This window comes from Hirundo rustica, chromosome 6, assembly GCF_015227805.2.
Source record: "Hirundo rustica isolate bHirRus1 chromosome 6, bHirRus1.pri.v3, whole genome shotgun sequence".
In the NCBI taxonomy this organism is placed as follows: Eukaryota; Metazoa; Chordata; class Aves; order Passeriformes; family Hirundinidae; genus Hirundo; species Hirundo rustica.
This window is the reverse complement of record NC_053455.1, coordinates 39,522,863-39,548,437: the sequence shown is the minus strand read 5'-3', so window position 1 is coordinate 39,548,437 and position 25,575 is coordinate 39,522,863. Positions and strand designations below refer to the sequence as shown.

The following is a 25,575-nucleotide window of genomic DNA, read 5'->3' as shown; positions in this document are numbered from 1 at the left end:
GGCGGGGCGCGGCGCGTTCCCCAAGCGCCGAGGCCGCGCTTCCGGCGGGCGGCGGTGACAGGCGGGCGGCGGCAGAGGCAGGTACCGGCGCCGGCGGGGCGACGTGAGGTGTCCGGGGAGCGCGGCCGAGCCCTCCCTGCAGCAGCGGGGCCCGGCGGCCTGTCTCGGTGCTGCTGGGCTGGGGGAGCGGCCCGGCGGCGGGGCTGGGGCTGAGCGGGCCGGGGTTGGGCCCGGAGCCCCGAGCGCTCCGCCCGGGTGTTGCCGGGCTCTCCCTGTGTGAGGGAGCGGCTCGGTTCGCTCGCGGTGCGCGCCTGGGGGGAAGAGCGCGGCTGGGGAAGCGCCGCGGGCAGCCGGGCGGGGGAGAGCGGGGCCGGCAGCCCGCGGTGACCTGGTCACCGCTGATGGGTGCTGGCGGTGCAGGTACCGCCGGAGCGGCTCTGCCGGGCCTGCTTCTGGCTGCTCCCGAACTCGGCGGCTGCAGCGGGGCCGGGGCTGGCTGCCACTAACCCCGGTGCCCCGCAGCAGGGGCTGGTACTTGTCCTGCCCTCAGGCAGTTGGCGTGTTCTAGGGGACCGTTGTTTTAACAGTGTAAATAGTAAATCTGTGAGTCTCGTAAGCAGTCTCGAGGTTCCACAGGAGATGAGTGGAAGGGAACGGGAGAGAAGACATGTCTGGTGGAGGGGGTGATGGGGAGGAAGAGGAGGGGTGCAGCCCGTGCAGGGCTGTGTGTGCCCCATGGCCTCCCTCACAGGTGAGTTCCGGCTCGGTCCTGCACGGCACCGAGGGCAGCCTCTGAACTGTGTGCAGCAGCTCCGGAGGGGACACTCGGAGAGTTCAGCACTTTTGCCCTCAGACTCTGCAGACAACCAGTACGGGGAGGTTGACTGCTCGCTGGGGTGCATTTCCAGCGGGGACGGAGGCGGCCTTCAGCAAACGGATTCAGATGACTGGGGAAGGAAGGCTGCTCCATTAAAAAGCTGTTGGAATAATGAAGGACCAAAGAGCTTCCCTGGGCAATAGTGTGTCTATCCTGAGTTTGCTGGTCGTGGTGAGCCATGACAAGGTTTGGCCCTTGACCTCTAGTTTCTTTCAGGGTAGTACCAGGCTAGTGATGCTTTCAGTGGTATCATCAGTCTTGGTGTGAGGGAAGACACGGGGTGGGCTTTGTGGGTGAGTCTTGGTTCTGGAACTCATTCATGCACGTGAGTGCTCTGAAGGTCTGCTGCTGAGTAACTGCTCCCTTTTCTTGCAGTGTGTTTGTTGCCCTATAGCAAAATGCAGAGTCTTCATTGATGTGTACAGGAAAAGAAGTGTTTGTGCAAATAAGCCGAAACTGGGAGGAGGTGTGGATGGCAGCAGAGTCAGAAAAATAATCCCAAAATTGGGGCTGTGTTGTATTTGACCATTGCTTGTTCATCTTGCACGGAAGAAGAGGCCACTTTGCTTCTGTAAATCTTTATTGTATGTACAGCTCCAGGGTTTGGTAATATACGCATGGACGTATTTTGAAGTGTAATTCACTTCTGAACTAATAGTACATCTAGAAGAAAAACAGGGAAAGGAAACTACCAAGCAGGTGTAGCTTAGAGATAAGTGGTAGAAAAGTAGTGAAACTGAAATTGCAGAAAAAAATTGTTTGCATGAACAGCAGCTATCAAGATTTCCTGGATATAAATGAATGGTCTTCCCTGGGTAAATTTTGGGTCTTATATAAGGAATCTTCAGCTCAGGATTTGTGTGAAAATTGTATTTTAATGGTCTGAGTTCTCTTCTTTAGCAGAATGTGCTGGTTTCCATCACATGTCTCTCTTATCCAGGAAAGTTAATTTTTATTACACAGCAAGTGTTCAGGTGCAGTGTAGTTGCAGAAAACGTACTTAAATACCTGGGAAAAATATAACTGTTGGCTCTTCAGAGCCTGGCAGTAAATGATTCTGCTGCCATGTGTGATTCTTTAGTTTTTAAATGTTTGGCTAGAATTTTTGGTTTTTAAATCTAGATATGTAATTTTTCTTATCTTATTATATGCTGTATGGAATGTACCACTTGCATCTTTTCATGACATTTATGTAAAACAGGTGCAGTATTAAAACTGAGTTAAATCTGTTGAAATGTTCTTTTACTGTTAAGAAACATGAAATGTTTTTAACAAACACTTTACCCATTTTAACAACTATATCATCATGATACATATGGAGTTTCCATTTAATGGCAGACCCTTAGCGATCATTTTTGAGTACACAGGGAATCATCTCATGCAGCTGCACTATTGGAAAGTGAAATGTGTATCCTTATATGAAGAACCTCAATTCATGTCTTGCATCCTAACTCCAGTTCTCTCCTTCTCGGAGCCTATTAATTCCCAAGCATTTAGAGGATTGCATGTCCTAAATTGCTGTATAGATATCTGATGTGAGACCCGTGCTTTTGCCTTTTGCATGTTGGGGAAGGGCTGGAGAAAATTCTGCAAAACCTTTTGGGGCTCTCTGAGTACTACAGTCTGGTTCACAAGAAGCACCTGAAATCTAAGAGGTCTCCTTCTCTGGATGCTGCTTCCGTTAACACCGTGGAGCAGTAACCTACAGCCAGGGAATAGGGCTGGCTGTGAAAACCACATGAGGGTACCTGGAGAACCTTGTCTGTTTTTCCAGGGGGTGAGGCCAGAGCAGTATCTGCTGGGCTCTTCTTGCAGTGTGGATCCTACTAACAGCTTCCTTCTTCCACATGGTGCCACACTAAGATTAGTTGTATGCCTCAGGGGAAATCCCCCAGTGCTGTCTAGTAACCTGCTTCTAGGGACCTGCTCTTCTGGGCAAGTGCTGCAGGTTCACCATGAAGCCAAATGGTGATCTGTGTGAGGACAAGTGAGGACACTTGGTGTCTTGCTGGCCCTATGGCAGTACCGTCACTGCTCTGGGGGGATTTGGATTTGGTCCCCAGGCGTTTCAGGACCCCGTTTTGGGGAAGTGGTTGCTACTGCGCATCCCCAAGGATCTCCCATGAAAGGCATCTCAGTGGATGGCAGCAGTCGAATGTGGGTCCTCTGTCCCCACTAGGGCCAGGAAGTCCCTGAGAGCTGCCCTGGGAAGCCAAATGATGCTTCCTCAGCATGGAGCACTGGCTTTTGGGGCTGCTGAGCCCCTGTGGGAAATGCTTTAAGCTGGCTGAGTCATAGGAGTCAGTGCCTGCTGTTACCATAGAAATCGGATCAGCTGCTAGGGGTGGGAAGTCCTTGTCCCTTGGCTCCGCTGCTGCACGGTTCCAGCATGAGCTCACGGTGCTAGGGAACCTGATTTCTTGCTCCTTGCCCTGTTGAGATCAGAGGAGGTCAGGCAGCTCTGGCAGCCCTCACCAGAGAGCAGGGAATAGTTTTGCTTGGATCTTTGCATGGCTGCAGTGGTGGGACCCTGTGTGTCTGATGTGCTGTCTTGATGTCCTGCTGCCTTTATGTATCATGCTCTTTCGTATTTTGGGAAACACTGCATTTGACTAACAATAGCTTCCAGTCCTTTGGGAGCCCCAGAGAGGTGAAAACTGGTTGTAAATTGGTGAGTAGCAGATGAGGGAGGACAGGAAGTAAATAATAAGTTTGGAATGGTCCAAAGGGAGAGGGAAACCACTGAATATCCAGTTTCCTGTGCTCTCAAAATGCATCCCCAAGCTTGGTGGCAAGTGTAGACCTGAGCATGGATGTGACATCTTCCAGAGCTCAATCTCTCACAGGTTTTGTCCTCTGCTCTCTGTCTGAGTAAGCGTTTCATTGTTTTCTCTGGATGAATATACTCATTCAAGTTTTAGGGATGGAAGGTGCAAAACATTATTGCCCCCTCTCCATTCTGCTAAAGGGAATAGTTTTGCTGTGAATATACTTCCACACTGAGGTGTTGTGCCTCCTCAGATCATCTTTGAACCCTTTGCTCTCCTCATAAAGCAAAATAAGCACAATCCATCTCTGTGAAACAGTATTATAGAGACTCTTTGTTTTTCTACAGTTCCTCCTGACCTGCTGCCTGCTGATCACTGAATTACTGTCCATGTGGTCTGTGTGAGCAGCCCAGATCTACATAGTTGTCCTTTTTAATGTTTCCTTGCTTACTTCCAGGAGACTGAATGCAGAGGAAAACAGCTGCTTCCCAAGGATTGTCCCTAAGAGTTGGTACTCTTTAGAAGGTCCAGTATGCTGTGCTAGCTCAGCCCCAGCTTTAATGTACCTTCTGCTTCAGATGAGAGTGAGAAATATTTGCAAACAACAGCAAATGCACTGACATGTCTGTTTCTTGGACCTGCTTAATTCTTTGGTCTCCTTATGGCACGCTTGGTGAAAAATGCTCATTCAGGCAGTATGGCTTTAAATGATTCCTTGCTGCTAGCTGTTATGTAGGAGAAAGGATTTATCGGGTGATGCTGAAAGGAGATGAGGATTGTACGTGTATTGTTCTCCCCGTTTTACTAGCTCAGCCTAAAAAATTCCTGTTTTAAGGAACTGTTCACTTCTCTGTTCAGATCCCAGCACGCTGAAGCACCCACTTCAGTGTTGTTGAGAGCTCTGGTTCTCCATTGTGGGGAGAAGGAGGGGGGTGATTCTCGGGAAAGCTTCCAGCACTAGGCCAACTGTGGAAACAGCCGGGCTTGGTGCCAGCCATTGGGAGGGAGGGGGAGCTCAGAGCCATCCAAGGAGTGTATCAGGCAGGGGCTGGTGCAGCCTGTCGTCTTCTGCAGAGTCCTGGTGCTGCTTCTGTTCAGGAGAGAAAAGCTGTTCTGTCCAGAGCGGTGGTCAGGCAGAGACTCCTTGAGAGGGTTGGCGCAGCTCTTGATGGCCTTTGATAGCAACTGGCATGAAAGAATCTGACATCTGATGTCGTGCCTCTGGCGAGGAGGAGGAGTTCCTGCTTGTATTAAGGGGGAGGGGAAACAATCTCTGGATAAGTGAAGATAAGGGAGCGCTGGGGGGAAATCAGTGAGAAGAGGAAGCTCCTCTGTGGGGAGGTAGATTCGTGATCTCTGTGTCTCACCTGACAATCTTTGCAGTCCCTGTTCTAGGCACTGCAAAATAAACGGCGATATTTGGGGGCCATGGCTACAGACCCACTCTCGGAGCTTCAGGATGACCTGAACTTGGATGATACCAACCAGTCCCTCAGCCAGCTCAAACTGGCCTCCATAGATGATAAGAACTGGCCAGCAGATGAAGTCCCTGCTTTTTCCAAGTCAGGTAAGTATCCTGCTTGTTTGAGATCTGGGTTTTGGCCAAAAAGCAGTTGTTTGTCCTGCAGCATTGTGGTCATATGTACATATCCAGAGAGCCCCAGCTCCATTTAGAAGCTTTATAGACACATTAAACTTGCACCACACCCAAGTGAATCAGCCTCAGTATTGAATAGCACTAAAAAGTACAGAGCCAGCTGCTGTAAATATGCTCTTCTCAGTCCTGTGCCTGGCTATATTTTGGTGCTGACAGTAGAGATGTACTGTAAATCCTCGAGTATCCTCCATTATGGTCTCTTGCAGGAGAGTTGCCTTCTCGACTGGAATGGTCTCAAACTTCCATCTGGGAGGTGGGGCTAGAGACCAGAGCTGTTGCTCTGAAATCCTGTGCTATGAACTATGAACAAAGAGGTCAGGAAAATTAGCTCAAGGACATACAGGACGACCATCCATCAAAGGACTGTGTTAAGATACTCCTTTCCAAAAAAGCCGTGATGATGTTCTTGGGTTTTGTCTTTGTGAATATTTGTGACACATCTGAACAGTTGTTTGAGAGGGCGTACACTCTGAGGGACAGATGGATCTTGTAGGACTGACAGGACTCTTCTGAAGTCATTGCTGCTCTTGTCCACTCAGAATTTCAGAAGTGGGTTTTCAAGGTGTACAGTTGCATACCTTAGTCCCTCCCATGTAGAAGTGCCGTATGTTCTTATACTTCTATCTCTTTGTACTTGCCAGTGTGCTCCAGGTCCCTCTTTCTGATTGCTTGTTTCTTGTGCTTGTGCAGACGACTCCAAAGGCTCCCCTGAGCCTGTCACTCACCTGCAGTGGGATGATCCCTACTATGATATCGCCAGGCACCACATTGTGGAAGTAGCAGGTGGGAACCTTTCTTTTTTCTTCTTTGATGTCTTTGCAGCTGGGCTGGGGAAGGGCTTTTCTGAAAGGGCTCTGGGGACATCTGCTGTTTGCCAAACCCAAATGGTGCAGAATGAACACCAGACTTCTTGAATGTTTGTGATATGTGTAATTGTCCATTGACTTCAGCTAAACTTGGGTTACTTCTGGGCTATTGCTGACTTGATTATATCATTATCAGGACTGAGTTCCTTTTGCTGAATTGTTTTAGATATGGCCCTTTACTACATCCCGAGCACAAAAGTGGTTTTTGCTTGATAATGCCACAGAAATTACCTAGTTAAGCAATACAGTTGTAAGGTCCTCAACTGACTGAATAATCCACAGTAGGTGGCATCACTCATATCTGAATGGCCAGAGCTTGCCATTCTGTCCAGAAATAACATGTACAGAAGTCTGAAATAGGGGGAATCGGCCTGTGTTCCACTGCAAGGAAAGACCTGTTCATTCAGGGTCACAAGCATTTGGATTTTCTTTGTTTTTTCTTGTCCGTATTATTTTATTTACATTAACCCTTGGTGATATACTGCTGGGACCTCCATAAGAAAGAGTTTTGGGGGTATTCTCCAGGTTGCTGTGGTGAGCCAGCGTGAAGGGTAAGGCCAGCTTGTCTTGCATTCCTTGTTTTTAAAAAAGAAGTACTTCTTCAACTTGTGACTTGATTCATGCTTCCTGCTTGACTATACCCACCTCCTACCCCTCCTGCTGCCATCTCTGTACCTTGGTCCCTCCCCAACATGTGAATTTTCAAGGAAGCAGAGGCCCAAGCTGGAGTTCTCCTGATGCAGGGTTGTTCTGCAGCAGAGTTTGACAGCAACAGAAAGAGTCTCAGGCACTTACTTTGGTAAGAGTTGTCTTAATATCATTCTTTTCTGGGCAGTTTTCTCAAATGAGCTTTCTTTTTCCTGATCTCTCGTGTTCCCCCTTTTGTGGAACAAAATGATAATGGCAGACTCAAAACATTGTTTATTGTCTCCTGCTCAGTTTGACAGGCCAGGTGTTTGACATTTGGGCCGTTATGCCTTACAGATTTCGCAGAAATGTTTTCATTTGCAAATGTGTTATTAAGCTGCTTTTCCAAGGGCTGGAGTTACAGGACTGTGGTTTGTAGAGGTCTGCACCCTGGTGTCTTGCCGCTGAAACCGTAAAGAGACAGATATGTGGACTCCAGTGTTTCAGTGGTAATAGCCAGAATATTTGGAATTCGAATGGCAGAGGTAACTGGTGTTTGAGGACTCTGGGAAAGGGTGAGTTAAATGATACAGTCCTCAGGCTAAGCTTCAGACTCAGTGCTTAGGAGAGTTTAGATCAGAGACATTGATAAGACTGGAATGTCAGCCCAAACCAAGGACGTACTTTGTCTGCTGCCTCCTGACATAAACAACACACTTTCTCTGGGATTTCTCCTCCGAGGTAACATGACTTTTTTTTTGACAAGCTCTCTGAATGGAGTATCACTCCAGTGGAGGTGTGTGTCAGTGGCTTTTGGAACATAGCCATTTGGCTCTCGATCTAGGGTAGCAAAAGAAGAATTAGCCAGCTTCCTGAAAAGATTCCGTCCGGGGTGGGATGGTGGCTCACTGGGAGCCGTGCCTGCATTCTGAACTCTTTCCTATTGTGGTTTAAATTTGTATTCCTAGTGAGCTCTGTGTCTCTGCAGTGTGCCTGTGTAGTGAGGAAAGTGCTCAGAGAAGCTGCTGTTCTTGGATCTTGCTGGCCAGTTTTCACCAGTAGCTGATATGTGTGAAAGCGTGTGATGGTCCCAGTCACGGTGTGTGGTGTGATGCCGCTCTTGGCACTGGGAGAGCTTGGAGCACAGCTCCAGAGAGAGGAGATTTGCTGCCATATAAGTTTGAGACTTGCTGGTTTCTCATCTCCTGAAAGGAGAATTTATGAAGTTGATCAAAGGGATCTGACTTGGGAATCTTGGTTCCAGGGTGAAGCTGTTAATTTTTTTTTTTGTCAGTAATTGATAATTTTAACTGTTCAGAGTATCAGACAGGGTAGTGTTCTCTGAATTGTTGTTGCAGGCAGACATCTGGGAAAGTCTGGAAAAATCCTATTAGAGGTAGCCTGCAGAAGAAAAATCTCGCTGTAGGATTAATATGAAACTGTTCAGATCTGGCTCTGCTGACAAATTGTGTTTTTCAGCAGCTCCAGGTGTAATGAATGCTATGCTGAACCTGAAACAAAATTACCCTAGTTCTCTTGTAAATGTTAGCAAATGGCAGCAGATCAAGGATAGTTTTATCTATTCTATTGATTCATTAGCTTTCTGTCCCATGTCCTTCCCTGTTCTGCACTTCAGAGAAGGAAGTTTGTGGCTAACTCTGTTCCTGCCTGCCCTGAAATATGTTCTGGGATGATGATGCTATTTTGAGACAACAGCAGAAGGCTGGTTCCCATCCTCGGGCTGAACTCCATCATCCTAGTGTTATCCTGTGTGGTCAAAAAAGTAATTGCTTCTTGCTGGATATGTGCATGATGTAAATAACTTAATAAAAGCCCAGTTTTGATGACAAAAAGTTAGCACACTCATTTTCTAGCTGACCTTAATTTCTGATTCAGTCCAAGGCATGCTGGATTTGAAAAGCCTGGCTATCTGACCTAAAAGGGGAAAGTACTGAAAAACATTTTGCAGAATTTGTTAGGAAAATAAGTTTTCAGGGTCTGTTTTTCACTTAAAAATAGTGCAGCAGTTTCATGGAGACTCTCCTTTGTGCCCTCTGCTCCTGTCTCTTCTGGGGACTGGGATCTTGCAGGAAAAGGCTGTCCATGGGAAAGGAGCGGTCATGTTACTTCTGTCCCATGTGATGGTGTGTTACACAAAGATGACAGCAAAAGGCATCCGGGCCACAGTCCTGAGGGAGTACTCAGAACTGGACTATTGCTAGGAATCGCAGCATTTTAGTTTAAGGAAGCATTCTTTTGGTTATGGGACTCGATGCTTTTCTGAAGGAAGATGTTGGTGCTCTGCAGGTCTTTTCAGATCTGCCTTAAAGTGTGTGTTTATGGAGTGTTGTATGCAGGCTCTAGAGAGGTCTCTGGTTTTGTTCTTCTTGATTCTGAGTGCCTCTTTCTGTGAGCACTGTAACAGTGAAATTCTTTACACATGGATAGAAGCTGAATGAGAGGAGGTTTGGTTTCACTGCACAATCCACTTCTGCAAAGTGTGGTTTTTTCCTTGCTCACATCACATAGCATTTGGAGGAAACACAAGCTCCTGCTTGAGGGCTGTTAAGGAACTATCCCAAGTTTCTGTTATGCTGAGAGTTTCTGTGTTCTCCTGCCAGTTCTTACATGGCAAAGGTGCTGCTTCCATTTTCTTGGGGGTTGAGGCAGACTAGATGTGACATTGTCTTGGCCTTGCATTTTAGCACAGGCTGAATTGCAAAGCTAAGGCAGGTAATTAATGATAGTCTAAAGGAGGTCTCTGGAGATGGCAGTTCATAGTGGAAACCAGTGGCTGTGTGGGAAGAGCAGGGCTCTTGTCAGCTCTGGCAAGGTCATCCTTCCTTGTTCTGCTGCCCAGTCTGAAATACTGGTCTCTTCTTTGTGGTCAATATGCAAATGGCTATGGCCATTTGGCTTTTGGCAAATGGAGGTTCATCGGCATTCACATTTTACACAATAACTGCCTTGCTTTCTTTTGGGGTAAGAAAACGGGGGCCTAACATATACTGGCATATGAATTTCTCACTGCCACGGAGGGTAGAAGATCGTGTATCAGTGGTCAGGAAGGTGGCTGTCACTGTGTACTCCGGCTGCATAATCCCTGCCCATTGATTTCAAAACTTTGTTGGAGCTCAAAGCACGTTTGTGTGGGAGATCTGCTGCCTCACACCATTAATTGTCCATCTGTGGGGCTGCCCTCGCAGAAAAGCTGCGATGCCAATATGTGTGGAGAGCTATGAGTGTACCTTTTGTGTTACTGGATTGAAGCTGCAATTTCAGCAGTAAATCTGTTTTCATTGGTGAATCTGGTACCAAACCTACCCAACAAACGTGGCTGCAGGTGCCAAAGCTGTAACTGTTTGCTGTAGATGTTGCTGATTGATGTGGGGAGGTAAAATCAATTTTGGAGCACCAGTAGCTGTTGTTTCACTAGGCAGGCAAAGGTAGAAGTGGCAGACAAAGCTTGTGTTGAAGGTGTGTTGCAGGGTGTCTTTGGTAGCTAACAGACCCAGCAAAGGCCCATTAGCCAAGGGTAACAAGGGGCCTTTTCCCTTCAGGCGTGGCACATTGTTACTGGCTCCATTAATACAGACTATAAACAGCATTTCTGCTGGGTTTGGATGTAGTTTCCAGCTTTTAACTTTTGTTTGTTTGTTTAAGAATATTTTGTGTGATAGTAAATGATGAATTGCCTCTGTAGAATTGAGTCCATCCAGAACAAGCCCAGCTTGTGCACCATGTTTTGATATGCAAGGTCAAGGGAAGGGAGAGTATCGAAGCAATTTTAAGTTTCTAAGGTAGGCTGAGAGAATGGAGAATTTCTTCCTAGAGACCTGCTCTGCAAAGGCTCCTGCCTTGATAGGTCCACGTGGGTCTGTTGAGTATATAACTGTGAGAGTGATGGAAAGGGGCTGGGTGTGATAATAAATGCCTTCATAAACTAGAGGAGCCTTTTTTTAATTTTTAAATTCTAATTGGCAATTCATTTTTTTAAATTCAGAATCTACTAATCATGAAAAAAAAGTGATGGGTGTGGGATGTGTTATTTGTATGGTATGGTGCCATTCTCTACACTTCTGAAGTTGTTCAGAGGACTTCAGAATTAATTGCAATTAACCCTTTTAAAAGTGGCAGTACAGCAGTTGCCATTTTGGTGGCAGAGGAAGTGTAGCAGTAAGGGCAAGAAATTTGATTATACAGAATTAGTTGCAAATTCAAAATAGAGATTTGGGAATCAAGGGTTGCTGTTACTGCCTGTAATTGTTAGCTAAGGCTGCTTTGGAGAGGAACATGGGGGAAAGATGAAACGGAAGGAGGTTGAATGCTGCAAGACAGCAGCTAAATGCATCCCAGTGGCAATCTGGCTAGACTCTCAGACTTTACCCTCATGATTACTTTCTGGGAAAGCATGCAAAGCTTGGCTTGCTATAACTTTTTTTCTGTTCCTCCAGACCAGGGTGCACTTGATGGGGCCCAACCAGGTAGGTAGATTTTTTGTGGCACTAACATTTGGTTCTGTAGATCATGGTATTCCTTTAGCATGACCATGGCCTGTAGCTGGACTGTCTCAGGGGAGCCCAAACTTTGCTCAGCCTTAGGCTGCACTGGCAATTTTTCAGGAGTCCAAAGGCTGCACAAAATTCTTGTCTGAGGGCTGCACCTCTGCCTCAGGCACAGCAGAATCATCTGAGCCAAATTTGGCGTGTGGGCTTTACTTCGGGCACTTTGGGGCTCATGGGTCTCAGTGTAAATCCCGTTCCTGTCCTGTCATGGTGGTGGCCTGCTTGAACCAGTTCAGTTTGAACTCCAGTTTGCCCTGTTATCATATGTGCTTTGGAAGTTCATTCTAGGACTGCTTCCTGTTCTTTCACATGATCTGCTGCTGCACCCATGTGCTAAGCAGCTGGCACTTAAACTGGGTTCTCCATCTGAAAGCAGCTGTTATCTATCTCTTCTCCATTTGGCTGCAGAGACGTCGTGTTCTGGTAACTCATTTGCCCAAACCTGTGCTTGACTGCCTTGGGCTTGCTGAGCATTTGTTAATACTCTCCGGACTTCAGTCCTAAGTCTCAATAATTTGGTTGCTGGTGCTTTCATGCTTCTCAATGTACATGAGAAATTCTATTGGTGTGAAATTCTTACTGCTAAGACCTTCACACAATTCATGAAAATGCTGATTCTCATTTCCTCATTATATGGAGTATTCTCCCCCTTTTTCTATGCTCTCAGACATCCTCCCATTCTTCACTCCTTAATCTGACCCTCTAGTATATTTTTATATCAGTTAAAGATATATTCACTTCATAAGGCTTTCTGATTCTGGCAGTGTTTGGATATTGGGAATATTGAGGTGGGCAAAATCACATATTAAAATACTGCTTTGAACTCCTTAACCTTCTTTTCCTTCAGGGCTAAATCCACTCTGGAATTCAATAGGCAGCTAAAATCTACTATACTTAAATGTTTCCTAGCTGTGCCATAAGCTTAGCGCAGCTAATTGAAATGAAATTACATTTGACAGGTTTTTTACTGACAGTGGCTCTGATTAAACATGCTAAGCTTTGTGAAACTTGTGTAGTAATGTTCCAGTATTCTGTAGTGGTGCTCTTTCCTTGACCCTGAACTCTGTTAACCTTGCTGTTTTAGCAGTAACACTAGCTTTTGGTGGCAGGTTTTATCCACCTGCATTCTCTCAGCATCAAAGTACTAGGATGTTCCCATTTGAATCTTTCAGCAAGGTGGCCACTTAGCTGAGGCAACCTCGTGAAGGTAGGAATGAGCAGTCTCTGGACTGCAGTTAGGCTGCCTCAAATCATGACAAAATGCTAAAGGATATGTGATGGATATATTTCTATTTACCTAGTAATAATAAATACCAGGATTTGCATGCCAAGGGTGTATTTTCCATGTTGGCTGTGCAGATTCATTTAATGCCCTATCTTGGAACGTTATTGCCATGTTGATGTGAATTTCTGCTGTGATACGTTTGTATTGCTGCAGGTTTCAAGCTGAAACATTTGCCTCAGTTTTTCAATTTCAGCCCTTTTAAGAAGTTTGGCCTTGAGCTCAGCACAGCAGTGATTTTCCTTCCCCCTTGTCTTAGAAATGCCCTGGAAATGCTGCTTTTTGAGTGAGAGGAAGAACGCAGTTCAGACCTTAAAAGTGCCGTAACAGTGTTCAGGAGCTTGTGTCCATCAGTGCTACGAGTTCATACCTCTTTAGAATGAGCATCTCTCTTGACTGGAGAGGCTTTAGATATTGGCTACTGTCTTGCTCTTTGTTGTTAAAAGCAAAATAATCTGAATCACATCCTTCAGGGAGGTAGTTTAATTCCAGTGTACATTGAAAATACTTTTTATGTATGAACTTACAAAGCTGGGGCACTCCGTGAATACTGATGGTATATAATTGGTTGTTGGCTTGTTGTTAACTGTTGAGCATTCCGCATCTGGGAGAGGTAGGAGGCAGCCTGAAAAGCCAAGTGATTACTTCATGGTCTATCCTTGTGTTCAGTGGAAACTTCAGCTATTTGCAATTGTAAACAAGGGGTGAAAACCTAGATACATAAGATTAATACTGCAAATAGGAAAGCAAATAGTACAAGAGATGGAGCATCTGGGAAAGACCAAACCTGATAAGGATCCGTTCTGTAGGAGGCAGAGGCGCCACCTGAAGGTAGTTTCCTCCAACAAGAATGCATGGAATGGGCTTTAGGTTCTTTGTTTATAAATTGGAGCAACTGATGGTTCAGCTCTGATGCTGAATTTTTGATTTTGTCATGTCTAGAGCAAGGAGACGGATCAGATAAATGTCAAGTAGAAACAAGATTGGCACTTGATCAGGTTTTGAAAGTTTCTTGTTGACAGGCTGAGCTCAGTGCGATGAGACTGGAGCAAAACTCAGAACTCAGAAAAGGGCGTGCTGGCTCCTTTGTAGGTCTCATGCATTAATTCATTCTGATTTGGAAGGCAAAGCAGGCCACTCCTTTTTCAGTAATCCAGGGCACTGTAGATTATCTTTGATGTGCTTGGCCCTGGAAATTGTCCAGGGGATACATGCCATCTCCCCTGTGGCAGAATCCGTGGATTGTCTGTTTATTCTTTACCAGCAATCCCAGACATTTCAGCAAGGCTATAAAAGGAACAAGACTGTAGACTTTGCATAGGCCTTGCTGTAGGCTTTTATGTCATTTCAGAGAAAGCTATTTAAGGTATGTCATTCCCGAATTGTGACTTGTCAGATATGATCATCAGTGCCCAGAAGCGTGAGCTGAATGTACAGCCACCCACAACATGGCATGAACAGGGTGCTGTACTGCACACCACAAAGGCATGCCTTGATTAAGCTTGCAGTCTGCATCTGGCCCTCAGACCATCCACTCTGGTGTGAAATGCAGCCTCTCAGTTAACTGAAGATATCACCTGTTCTGAATTTAGCATGGAGCTATGTATGATCTGCAAAGATCTATTGTCTTTCTGACTGTTCTCTTTCATCACTATAAAACTCAACAGATCTCAAACGCTGCATCTTCTTGGTGCTTTATACAGGCAGGACCCTTTGTCCTTCAGATAGAGACATACAAGTTGCTCAGTACCAATGGGCGGGGTCGCAATATGCCACGTTCCTTACGCAGAACTTTGTAACCTGCACTTAGTCTTTGAGACACCTCAGTTACATTAGACCTGGCCCTAAAGCTCATAGCAAGCTACCGAGAAACTCTGGGCTAGGCAGAGAGTGGGCTAACCGTGGCTATGTGATGTGATGTTGGTCTTGTGTCCTGGCTGTGACTGTGTCTGGTTGTTCCAGACGAGCCTTGCATCACTCTCTCCCAGTCCTGCATTCCGGGTCATGCGTCCTCCCTGACTGCCCTGTATCTCCGCATGTGTTTGTCACTGTGATGGCCTGTGCCGCCCCTTTCCTGCTCCGTGCCTAGTGCTGCCGCAGTGTCCTTAGCTTTGGTAGAATTTCTGCCTTGTGCACATCAGCAAATTCTGTGTTGTCTGGTGAGTGACTTCAAAATGGGACTTGCGAATGAAAATAAAAATGAACAAGTAGCAAGAGAATCTCTTCTGGCAAGATGGGGGCAAAAGGGGGCTGGTGGCATCTTAATGTCGTGGCTGGTGTGTGTGAGTTCTCTGGCTGCCATTTGCAGCACCAAGTGGTCATCTGGCACTAACAGGCAGCGTTTCCAGAAATGTCAGGTTTGCTATTCCAAGACCTCAGTTGCTGCGTGGCAAGTGTAGCCGAGTGGTAGTTAAGGCCAGAGCCTGTGCAAAGGTGAGAAAAAGGCTGCATGAATATTGTAAATCCATGCTGGGTAAAGGATTTATTTCAAGAGGAATGTTATATTGCAGGTCTGTCCTACATAAGTAGTGATCCTTGCTGCTTTTCTGTGCTGTGGTCTGTGTGAGGTGGTTTAACATATGGGAGTAAGGAGGGTATTGTTGAGTATGACTTCAACAGCCCCATTCACTGTTGCACTCTGCCTGACAAGGAAACACAGGTTTTGGAGTGGGTTGAGTAGCTAAAAAGGAGGGAAGACTTTCACCCTTCATACTAAGGAACCATTTCATCTCCACTTCTGCTAAAAAGAAGTCGTCTTTGTGGAATTGGATTGGGTGTTGTGTCTGGGAGAGAATCAGACTTTCCCTCAAACTCCATATGTCCACAAGATTTGTGACCTGGTTCTTACTTATCCAAATCTCTCTATTCCTCAGCATGTCTGCTAAGCTTGGCCATGCGTGTCTGCTTGGGCTTTGCTCATGGGGCTGAGATCTCTGCTGGCAGAAGTCCACTGGTGGTTGAAGACTTGCTTTGGGGAAAACTTGGCTTGTTGTCTCTGAATCCTCAAGTGGTGGCTGGGAGTGTCCTCCATGACATGACGGTGCTTTAACGGGTTATTTGGCTCCAGTGTGATGGGGACTGTTTTCTTTCTGCATGGCTTTACGAAGACTGCTTTGTTGCGCTGCACTCGCAGCTCCTTCCGTCTCAGGCTGGAAAATCTCTCTGTGGATGGAAAATCTAGGAAGCAGTGAAGACTTTATTCTAGAGTCATCCTGGAGAATCCAGCAGCCCTGCTTGGCCCAGCTGTAGAGGAGACTTAGGATGATGCTTGTTTCTCAACTTGGGATGCGACTGGAACTGCTCTTTTTCTAGGAATTCCTTGGTTTCCAGGGTATGAAATGGCCTGTGTTATGTGTGCAGGACTAAGCTTCAGGTGAAGCGAGAAACGATGAACCAGACTATTAGAAGTTAGTCTGGGACTGTGGGCAGGGTGGAAGGGAGCTATTGTGCCAGCAAGGGGCAGTTTTCCCTGTGCCTCCCTGGACACATGTGTTGTCAGGAGCAGTGCCCAGGGACAGCTTCGCAGGATTAATGCTCTGAGCACTTGGCTCTGTACTTGCCTCCATCCCTACGTGCCTTGAGGCATCCTGACTTTCCAGTCCTTCCTCTCCTTCCAGGGCTGGAGCAGGGAATCTGTTCTTAGTTCTCATTGTTGACTTGCCAGGCCCTTGGTGTTGAGGTTTTCTGCTTCCACACTAGGCCCATGATACCTGCTGAAAATCAGATTTAGCTTTGCTGGCAGCTGTGCCTTGTTATGGTGGTTTCCTCATTCTTTCTTTACCCCTTGCTACCAAGACCACAATGAAGTCCTTAACTCCCTGTGATCTCTGGCATTTTACCCTGCAGGTGATGACAAAATATGGAAGAAAAGTGATTTTGTTCAGTGCCTGCCGGATGCCCCCAAGTCATCAACTAGATCACGTGAAACTGCTGGGGTAAGTAGAGTCTTGGTAGGCTGCTGTTAATGTCTTAAATCTGACCTAATTCTCAGCTGCTGAATTCTTGGGGACAGATCCATCTGCAGTAGCTTCTTTAGCTGGACGTGTCCTCCCAAGTGCTTACTTCCGTTGCTGGGGATGCAAATGCTCTGTTGTGGCACACACAAAGAGTCCCAAAGGAAGGAAGAGCCTGTCTGTAGCAGAGCACAAAGTGAGTTGGTCAGTTCTTTCTCTCAGGTACCTGAAATTCACACTGGACCAGTATGTGGAGAGTGATTACACGCTGGTGTACCTGCACCATGGCCTGACCAGTGAGAACAAGCCATCCCTGAGCTGGTTGCGGGACGCCTACAGGGAATTCGATCGCAAGTGAGTAAAACTGCAGCAAGCAAGGATGTTATGTGCTGTTCTTTAGCCTAACATAGAGGACCTTCCTCAGGCCCCCTGTGTAGCTTGCTGATCATAATTTACTGTCACTTCTTCTCCTACTTAAGGAGGTGGATTGTTGTTTAATGCAGATTGAATCATAGGATGAGCAGCTCCTTCTGTAATCACATCCTTTAAGCCAACAGGCAAGCAGCAAACCCAGGGCCTGTGTCAGCCCCGTGATACAACTGTAGGTTCCTGGGGGGGCTGCTCACTGCTTTTAGATGAATCTTGGAATACAGGATAGCATGTCCTTAAGCTGCCAAGTAGCCTGACGCAGCTGCAGAGCATGGGAGAGTGGAGGCCATGGGTGCTGGGGCATGGTGAGTGCAAAAGGGATGAAGCAACCAGGGTGCCTTCATCTTGTGGAAAGGTTGGTTACTCTGCTTAAAGTGCAGCTTGTCATTACTGGGCTTCTCTCGACAGGTACAAGAAGAACATCAAAGCCTTGTATATTGTGCACCCAACCATGTTTATCAAGACCCTACTGATACTCTTCAAGCCTCTGATCAGGTGGGAAGGAAGCACTACTGGAGGCTCACCCGCATGCTCACACTGCAGGGGAACAATGGGGCATTCTCAGAGGGGCACAACCTGAGCACAGGCTGCCAAGCCTATCCTGGAGTCTCTCTCCTTTTCTATCTCCTCCCATTTCTGAGCTCAGAATATACACCAGAAATACCTCTTTAGGAACCTACAGAGTTTGCAGCTCTGTGCTACTCCTTTTCTCTCCAGCCAAGTAGAATTAAAAAGTTGCAGGCTCTGCAACTCAAATATTTTATTTATTGTGATTCTGAAATTATAACTCTATGAAATAATTTGGAGTAAAATCTTCTCAAGCCCACTGCTGAACATAGGAAATCCAGCATTTGAGGGAGCCTGCTGCTGCTAGGACTTCTGATGTGTCTTGGAAAGTCTTTGCATCTCCTGGTAAAACAGATGGAGGGGAGAGTGATGTGGGTGACATCTCTGCTGCTCAGCCATACCTGCCTTTTGCTCCACTGATGTTTCTTGCATCCCCATGCTCTCTTTTTCAGTAAGAAATCAGTTCTGTTACTGGATTTCCTAGTTCCTCACATATCTACCTTTCTCTTGTTTTTCAGCTTTAAATTTGGACGAAAGATTTTTTATGTGAACTACCTTAGTGAGCTGGAGGAGTATGTGAAGCTGGAACAGTTGGGGATCCCAAGCCAAGTGCTGAAGTGAGAATACTACCTGTCTCCCCCTTCTTTAGGGCTCTGTGAGAGGGGACTTTTTGTAGAAGCAAGAGAAGGAAGAGATTGTTCCACTCAAGCAGTGGTTTTGCAGGGTGTGGTGACAAGCTGCCTTCAAGACTGGTTTCTCTCTATAGTCCTTCCTTGTGTCCTTGGCCCTGGTGCCCAGTTGTGTCTTTGAGTTAGAAAACCCTCCCGCAGCAGAGCCCCAATCCTGCATCTCCCACTCACCCCCTGGGGGACTTTCTGCGAGATACTGACCTTAACACTGACCTGGAGCTCATGGTGTGCATCTGCTGTTGTCTGGGCACCTGCTTAGCTCATTCTGCACTGCTCAGCTTGTCTTTGGGGCTTCCCAGAGTTGCCATAATCTCAGTCTGACCAGATTGCTTGCCTGTCCCACACCCACATATGCATCTGTCTCATCACAAGCAGCGCTGTCCTGGCCTCCTGCCCACGCTGTTACTCAGCTACTCCAACTCTTGATTACAAATAGAAAACTCCTTTTCTCCCTGCTTTTTTTCTGGCAACCAGATGTTTGTTCTTGTGCTCCAGAGCTGCCTGTGGTGGCTTTGTATAGGTGTAATCGCCCATGCTAGTCTGGTGCTGTTACCAGTGCGTGTGCAGTGCTGGGTTCATGTGCTTCCTGGGAGATGGAGTGGCTTTTTACTAGTCTGTGTTTTGCTGCAGGTATGATGAATACCTGAGATCTCTGCAGAAGCCTTTGCAAGTGCCCCAGAAGCCAACACCCCCCACGCCCACCGCTGCCAAACCAGCACTTTGGAGTCTCCCTACAGCAGTGAGTATTTCTGGACTGTGTTGCTTTTGCCCTGACTTGCTTGATATGAGATCACTCTATTTATTACTGAACAGGAGCAGAAAATGGCTGCAAAACTTCTTTCAGTTCAGACTTCCTATGAAACTTTAATCATTTTCCTGAGGAACTCTGTACTCATATCCAGATCCTAACTCAGTTCAGTTCCACCCTCTTGATCCCTGGGTTAGATTGTTTTTGCAACATAGGGTCACTAAGGGAGAAGCAATAAGGACCATGGGGACAGCTTTATGGCACTAGAAACTTCCTTTTAAGCAAAAGAAATCTGTAGGAGGCTCACAGGGGTCTCTTTAGGACTATGCTACTTTGAGCAGTGCTGCAGATTTGTTTCATAGTTGTTTTCCAAATCATAAATTCTATTTTAAAAGCACCTCTATTCACCCTTGTAGTGAATCCCACTCCCCATTCCTGCACAGTGACAAAGGCAAACACAGACCCTGGCAAGGGCTGGTGATACTGAGTAAGTGTTGAAGGTATTTTTAACTCTGAGTGTGGTTTTGCCTCCCCGGGGAATGAGGAGGAGCGGTACTGTGCAGCTAGACACATCCTCTGAGGCAGCCTGGGAACACATTCCCCAGCTTCAGTGCAACATTTCCAGATGCGTTTGCCATGGTGCTGTGGTGCCTGAGCTTGTTAGCAGCTTGTTAGGGAGGGGTGAGCAGCTCCAAGCCATCGAGTGTTCCGGGCTTGACCATGCGAGGGTGGCAGCGAGCACCTTGGCATCATGAGGTTTCCCTGACGGCCATTTTCTTGATAAATCTGTCACAGGAATGTGCTGGCCAAAATTTTTTTTCTCATTTGTGTCAGCTTCTTTCTGCCCTTGCTCCTAGGGGAAAGGAAAAGGGCAGCATAACCCTTTTCACCTGATTCATAACTAGCATCCTTGCCTTCTGGGAAACGCTTTGCCCTGACATCTACAGGCTGAGATTTTTACAGAAGATGGAAAAACATTGCTATGGTCTAGTAATGAGCTCATAATTGCTCCAGTGAATGATGTAACATGATGGGTGAAGAAGATAGAAGGCTGGAATAATGGCTGAACCAGGGATGGGGATAGCAAGATCATACGTAGTACAGCTTGTGTGGGCACATTCAAGAGTTGGAGGCTGCATGTAGAACAGAAGCAGTCCTGTGTACCAGTCACGTGTAACCTCTTGCTTCTTGCTGCAGTCTCAGGGAGAAGGACCCTCGTCGATTTCCTGTTCCTCCTGGTGGTCAGAGACACCATTATCACTTGCTGATGTATGGTAAGTGTTTGGGGAAGCTGCAATCTCCTATCAGTGACCTCTGTTCTGTCCAAGCTCCCATCAAGACTGCGGTAAGATAAAGAAAAACAGAATAGGGTGTAAAGGCAGAACTAGGTGAGTAGCCTAGTTCTAGTTCTCACTAGCCTTCAAGTGAGATTGTGGAGGGCTTAGGAGACCTTCTTTCAGGAGTCCATGTTACTACTTGTATGAAAGTAGCCAATGCTCCTTGTATCCTTTGTCTGATAATGGAAGCAGAAAAAAAATGTTGTGCTCTAGAAAGGGACTTGTTGATATCTGTCTGAATGCCCATGGCATGGATTTATAATTGTTACGGCCAGCATTTTTAGAGACTCTCACATGGCTGATTTTTTTCCCTTCTCTATCTGCTGTCAATTCACAGCTCTTAATACAGAGGGGGATTTTCCGGAGGTCAGCAAAATACACAGGTTGTCAGAGAGGTCCAGCAAAAATACAATATGGGTAAGTGTCCAAACACATCAGAGGCCCTCTCATTCCCTAATTACTACTGTCCAAGTGCAGCTGTGTTGGAATTAGTCCATTATGGATCCTCTCCTTCTCTGATAGGTCTGTATGTAAGGCCTCCTCTTGGAGTATGACCTGAGTTGCAAGGGAGAAGTACCTGAGTACTTCTGCTGTGTGGAAAGCATATTCCTTCCCACTCATATTCCCCTTACTACACTTTTTTTTCCCTGAAAGTTTCCCTGTTTCTTGTGGTGGGATATACCATCTTACTCTGGTTATACTGAAGAGACTTAAGATGACCAGGATGAAACTGAGTCAAGTTTTATTTGATTATTTCTAAAGATGTAGCACTGGTTCAGCACTACTTTGTATATGATTTTGGTACATATTTTTCCACTCTGCTAGAAGATGTGGTACTTCAGGATTCTGTGTTTTTAAAATACCCCTTCCTTCATTTTGGGCTCTGACCCATCATGTCCTGTCCTTTGTCTGGAGGAGGTGCTGCTTTGGCCAGTGAGCATTGAGTCTCTGCTCTACTTTCTCAGGTGTGCCTGTAGATTTCGAGGAATATGAAGACGTCCACCTCCCTGCTGTGATTCTCAAGACCTTCTTGAGGGAGCTACCTGAGCCCCTCCTCACTTTTGGCCTCTACAGCCATGTTGTCAGCTTTCAGAGTGAGTTGTAACAAGTGTGCTACTCCCTGCACGTTGCACTGGCTGAGGGCAAAGGTGTCTTAGTGGGGACATGCATGCGATACCTTGTGGCTGCCAGCAGGGCCTTTGTGGGGATGAGTGCTGAGGATTGTCCCGTCTCTTGATTCTTAGGTGTGGAGGAGGTGAAACGTGTGGATGTTGTTCGCAAAACGCTCCAGGATTTGCCAGAAGAAAACTACCAAGTGCTCCGTTTGCTGACAGCCTTTCTGGTGGAGGTGAGTGCTAGCCTAAGCACTTGCTTGTCGTAATGCTGAGAGGCGCAGGCATACAGCCTGTGTGATCTATACCGGGGAGGCTGAAAACTCCCCAGCGTGGAGGTAGAACTACAAAGTAGCTGAGTAGAAGAGGGGTATCACATCTGCTTTACAGTATTTCCTGCTGCCAAGGAAGCCACTGCAAGGCCGTTCAAGCAAGAGGGAAGATCATGAGTGGTGATCTGGACGTGTAGAGATACTATCTGACAGTGCTCTTGGTCCTGTTGTTATGATATGGCCTGGCCAGCTTTTCTCCTCTCAGTTTCTCTGTGACTCTGTCAGCTCTGGCTTTGGGGAGGGTAGAGGGCAGCTGCTGTGCTATTCTGTAGGATTCACAATGGTTTCTTTCCTTCCCACATAGGTCTCTGCTCACAGTGACAGAAACAAGATGACAAACACCAACCTGGCGGTCGTGTTTGGCCCAAATCTGCTCTGGGCCAAAGATGTGGCCATCACTCTAAAAGCCATCAATCCCATCAATACCTTTACCAAATTCCTGCTGGACCACCAGAAGGAGCTGTTTGAGGTTGCAGAGGCCTGAATCCAGGCCAGCCTACACCTGCACACTGTGCCCACCTTCCCCCTTCTTTGTCTTGGAGATGTGACCAAGCTGTCTCCAGCACAAAGGGACCATTGATCTTCTGGGTGATGAGCAGAGTGAGGGCTGTGGAGATGATGGTGAAAGTGTGCAAATAAGTGAGCAGGAGACTGGCAGCTCTGGATGGGCAGGGGAGCTGGTCTCCCAGCTGCTGCAGCTGCTGCGAGTCCTGACCCACCTGCGCAGCTCCTCCAGGGCTCATCACCAGTCTTCTGCCCTAGCAGATGACCTGCCTTCCTTTCCTCCTTCCCTTATGTGCAGTTTTTCTGCCCTCCTGGTCCCTTCCTCAGCACAGATCTTTTCGTTCAAGCTGGCAATAGCCCCAGCTCACCCCTCCTCGCCTCAGCTGGGCTATCTGGGCTAGGGTGGGCTTGCTGGGTTTTGTGATGGAGACGTTCTTACTGTGAGTGCCATTTTTCAGCACTGAACATGCATCCTGCCTTTCCCCAGGGGCACCTAAAGCAGGGAAGGGGGCAGCAGCCCTTGTGCTTCAGGCAGCAGCATGTCCTGCACTTGCAAACAGCGCTCTAGACCCCCTGCTTTGGCAGGCAGGTGGACAGGCTCCGGGCAGTGGGCCGTGTTACCTGTCAGACTCCAGGACAGTGAAGGGGAGTTCAGCCCAAAGCCCAGCCCCTCTGGGGTCCCCACTCCAGGTACTATTGTGTGTTTGCTGGACTGTAGTGGGTCACTTGCCTCCCGTAGTTATCCAGCTCAGGTGTGTTTGTCCCTCCAGCATTACTTCCAGCCTGGCTGGGAAGGTTCTTGCCAGGCCTGGCTGTGCATGCGGCCCAGTTGTGACCCTTTGACAGCTGGTGAGCCTGAATGGCACGAGCAAGTGCCCTGGTGGCACTGAGATGCTGAACACCATGAGGATCACCATCTGTCCTGGCAGCAGCACAAGGCCTCCTCTTTTGGCATATGTATCTGTGCTGACTGTCACAGACTGCCTTGACTAGTTAGTTGTCTTTTTGAGCACAATTTTTCCCCAGCACAGTGTAACAGAGAGCATGGCCTTGAGGGAAGGTCTGGGGACTGGGGCTAACCCTCACCGTGGAGTGCACCAGGCCTGGATTACAAATTTCTGCCCAGGCGCTGAGCACTCACGTGCCAAAGCTGTGAGGGAGCAGCTATTCCATTCCAAGGGCCTTTGCTGTGTCTCCTCCTGTGTTCGTACCTTCCACCCTGCCATCTGGTCAGATGCATCCTGTATGCCCTGGGCACGGCTGCAGAGACGGTGTTCTCTGCAAGGCAGGCTCAGAGTGGGGTGGTCCTGGCCTTCCCTGTTTGGCCAGGATATGAATTGTTTAATTCTGAACAGTTCACAGTAGTAACTAAGTAAATGTTTTGGAGAGAAATAATCTGCTCCTAATTCATCTGTGCTCTCTTCTAGAGTGAGTTAGCAGGGTTGATGTGCTGTGGAGGGGTAATCTGGAATGGACTAGTGTGGAGAGAGGTGTACTTGCCCCAGTGTTTAGGGGCAAGTCTGTGGAGGCTGAGGGAGCTCAGTGCAGCCCCTCTTTCCCTGCGGGCGTCCTGCTTGTAGGGGGAGAAGGAGACTTGGTGCTCTGACTGTATCTGCAGCTGACACTGGCTTCACCTTCATCTCCCTAGAGGAAAGAAAGGCAAGCCCTGCTAACTTTTCTGGGACAAACCCCCAAGCTTGACAACCTGGAATCCAAGTGCCTGCGTGCATGAGGCCTGGTCCTGTGCACTCTCTGAGGAAGGTGGCATGTTCTAGCCTTGCAGAGCAGCAAAGACTGTTCCCTGCCCAGTAGCCAGAGGAGCAGTGCTGGAGTAGCTCCTGTCCAGGGGAAAAGTGGGGAATACTGCAAGTGTCTGAGTTCTGGCTGGAGTTTGGTGGATCATTTTAGAGTTTTTTTTGATTTAGGTTTTTTTGGTTTGTTTCATTTTTTTAGTGAATTCTTGAAATGATGTTTCCTTTTTAGCAAAATAGAGGCTGGTTCATCCCCTGCAGGCAGGGATAAAGCTGCTCCAGTTCAGTGCCTGCAGAGAGCAGATTCAGAGAGTGTTCAGGGAACTGCTACTGCTCATGGGTGGGAAAGTGCTTGCAAATCCTGGAAGGGACCCGCTGTAAATATCCTCTTTCCTCTGCTGCTCCTTGTGCTGGAGCTGCTGAGGGCCCTGGAACAGGCACGGTAACCAGGGTTGCTTTTGCAGTCTGTTCTCCTGAATGCCTTGTATTGAAATATTCCTCCTGTGATCTGAGCAAGGAACTGGCCCAGGCCTGCCTGCAGCCTGTGTCAGGTGGGGGCTCAGCAGAGCCTGCACCTGCCAAGGCCAGGGGCTTCAATTCCCTCCTCACATGGGCAGGGGGCTGCCTGGGCTGGGTTTGCCTGCCTCGTTATAGGTCGGGGGCAGTATACAATTACAGTGCTGGTCTGTGTCGGTTTTCTCCTTGCTACAGAGCTGCCCAAGGGTCTCTTCCCTGGCTTACCTTTCAAGTTAGCTATTAGCCATTTCTTCTTGAGGGGGTACCTGTTCTGCATCAACCTCCTGCTTTTAGCACCTAGAACGTTCCCCTCTGCCAAGCCTTCTTCTGTCTTAATGGCCTCTGATCATTCCCTGGCCCGACCTGTGAACTGACACCGGAGCTTTTGGGTGGTGCAGGGGGTCTGGGGACATCGAGATGCCTTCTGTGGTAACATGAGAGAGCTGAGGGCCAGTTTGGTCCCAGTTTCCTTTTTTATGCACAGGGGCTCCTGTGCAAAAATTTCAGCTTTGCTTTTGTTGCTGACATTCCCTGCCTTCTTCTTTGTTGATGTTCATCAGGTGCAGGCCTGGGTTTTCACGGTTCACACTGTTTATTTTCTTTTAATCTGCACCAATCTTGTATTTCACAGTTTGCACTTTTTGTATTTCAATAAAAATCAAAATGTAATCTCAAATTCCATGTATGTCTGTCAAGTGGCAGCAGCAGTGGCACTTCTACAAGAAACAAGAAAGGCTGTCTATGCTGCCAACCACAACCATGCTGCAAGGGAGGAAAGAAAGTATGAAATACCTCCTATGTGAATAACTCTGAAGAAATACTAGTTTGCAGGAGCCTTGGGCTAGAAACAGAGTTAAAACAAAAATGAAGTAGTAAAGATTTGGCTCTTTCCTGAAGAGAGCTGCTCTTCCACATTACCATCTTCCAGTCATGATGAGCAGTCAGCCTAGGATTGCCAAGGGTGGCAAATGGGAGCCACCCTAGGATTAGCTGGC

At 47.4% G+C, this 25,575-nt stretch overlaps 1 protein-coding gene across 1 annotated transcript; it reads left to right on the top strand.

The window, feature by feature from the left end:
- On the top strand, window positions 1–25,256 carry ARHGAP1 (Rho GTPase activating protein 1). The gene is given in 16 exon segments (XM_058420959.1): window positions 1–81; window positions 5,029–5,212; window positions 5,993–6,085; window positions 16,489–16,496; window positions 16,498–16,577; window positions 16,818–16,949; window positions 17,433–17,519; window positions 18,110–18,208; window positions 18,911–18,968; window positions 18,970–19,019; window positions 20,226–20,302; window positions 20,703–20,731; window positions 20,734–20,782; window positions 21,331–21,459; window positions 21,610–21,713; window positions 22,114–25,256. Coding segments are annotated over 15 exon segments (1,314 nt in total). The 5' UTR covers window positions 1–81; window positions 5,029–5,073; the 3' UTR covers window positions 22,294–25,256.
- Window positions 25,257–25,575: the final 319 nt, after the last annotated feature.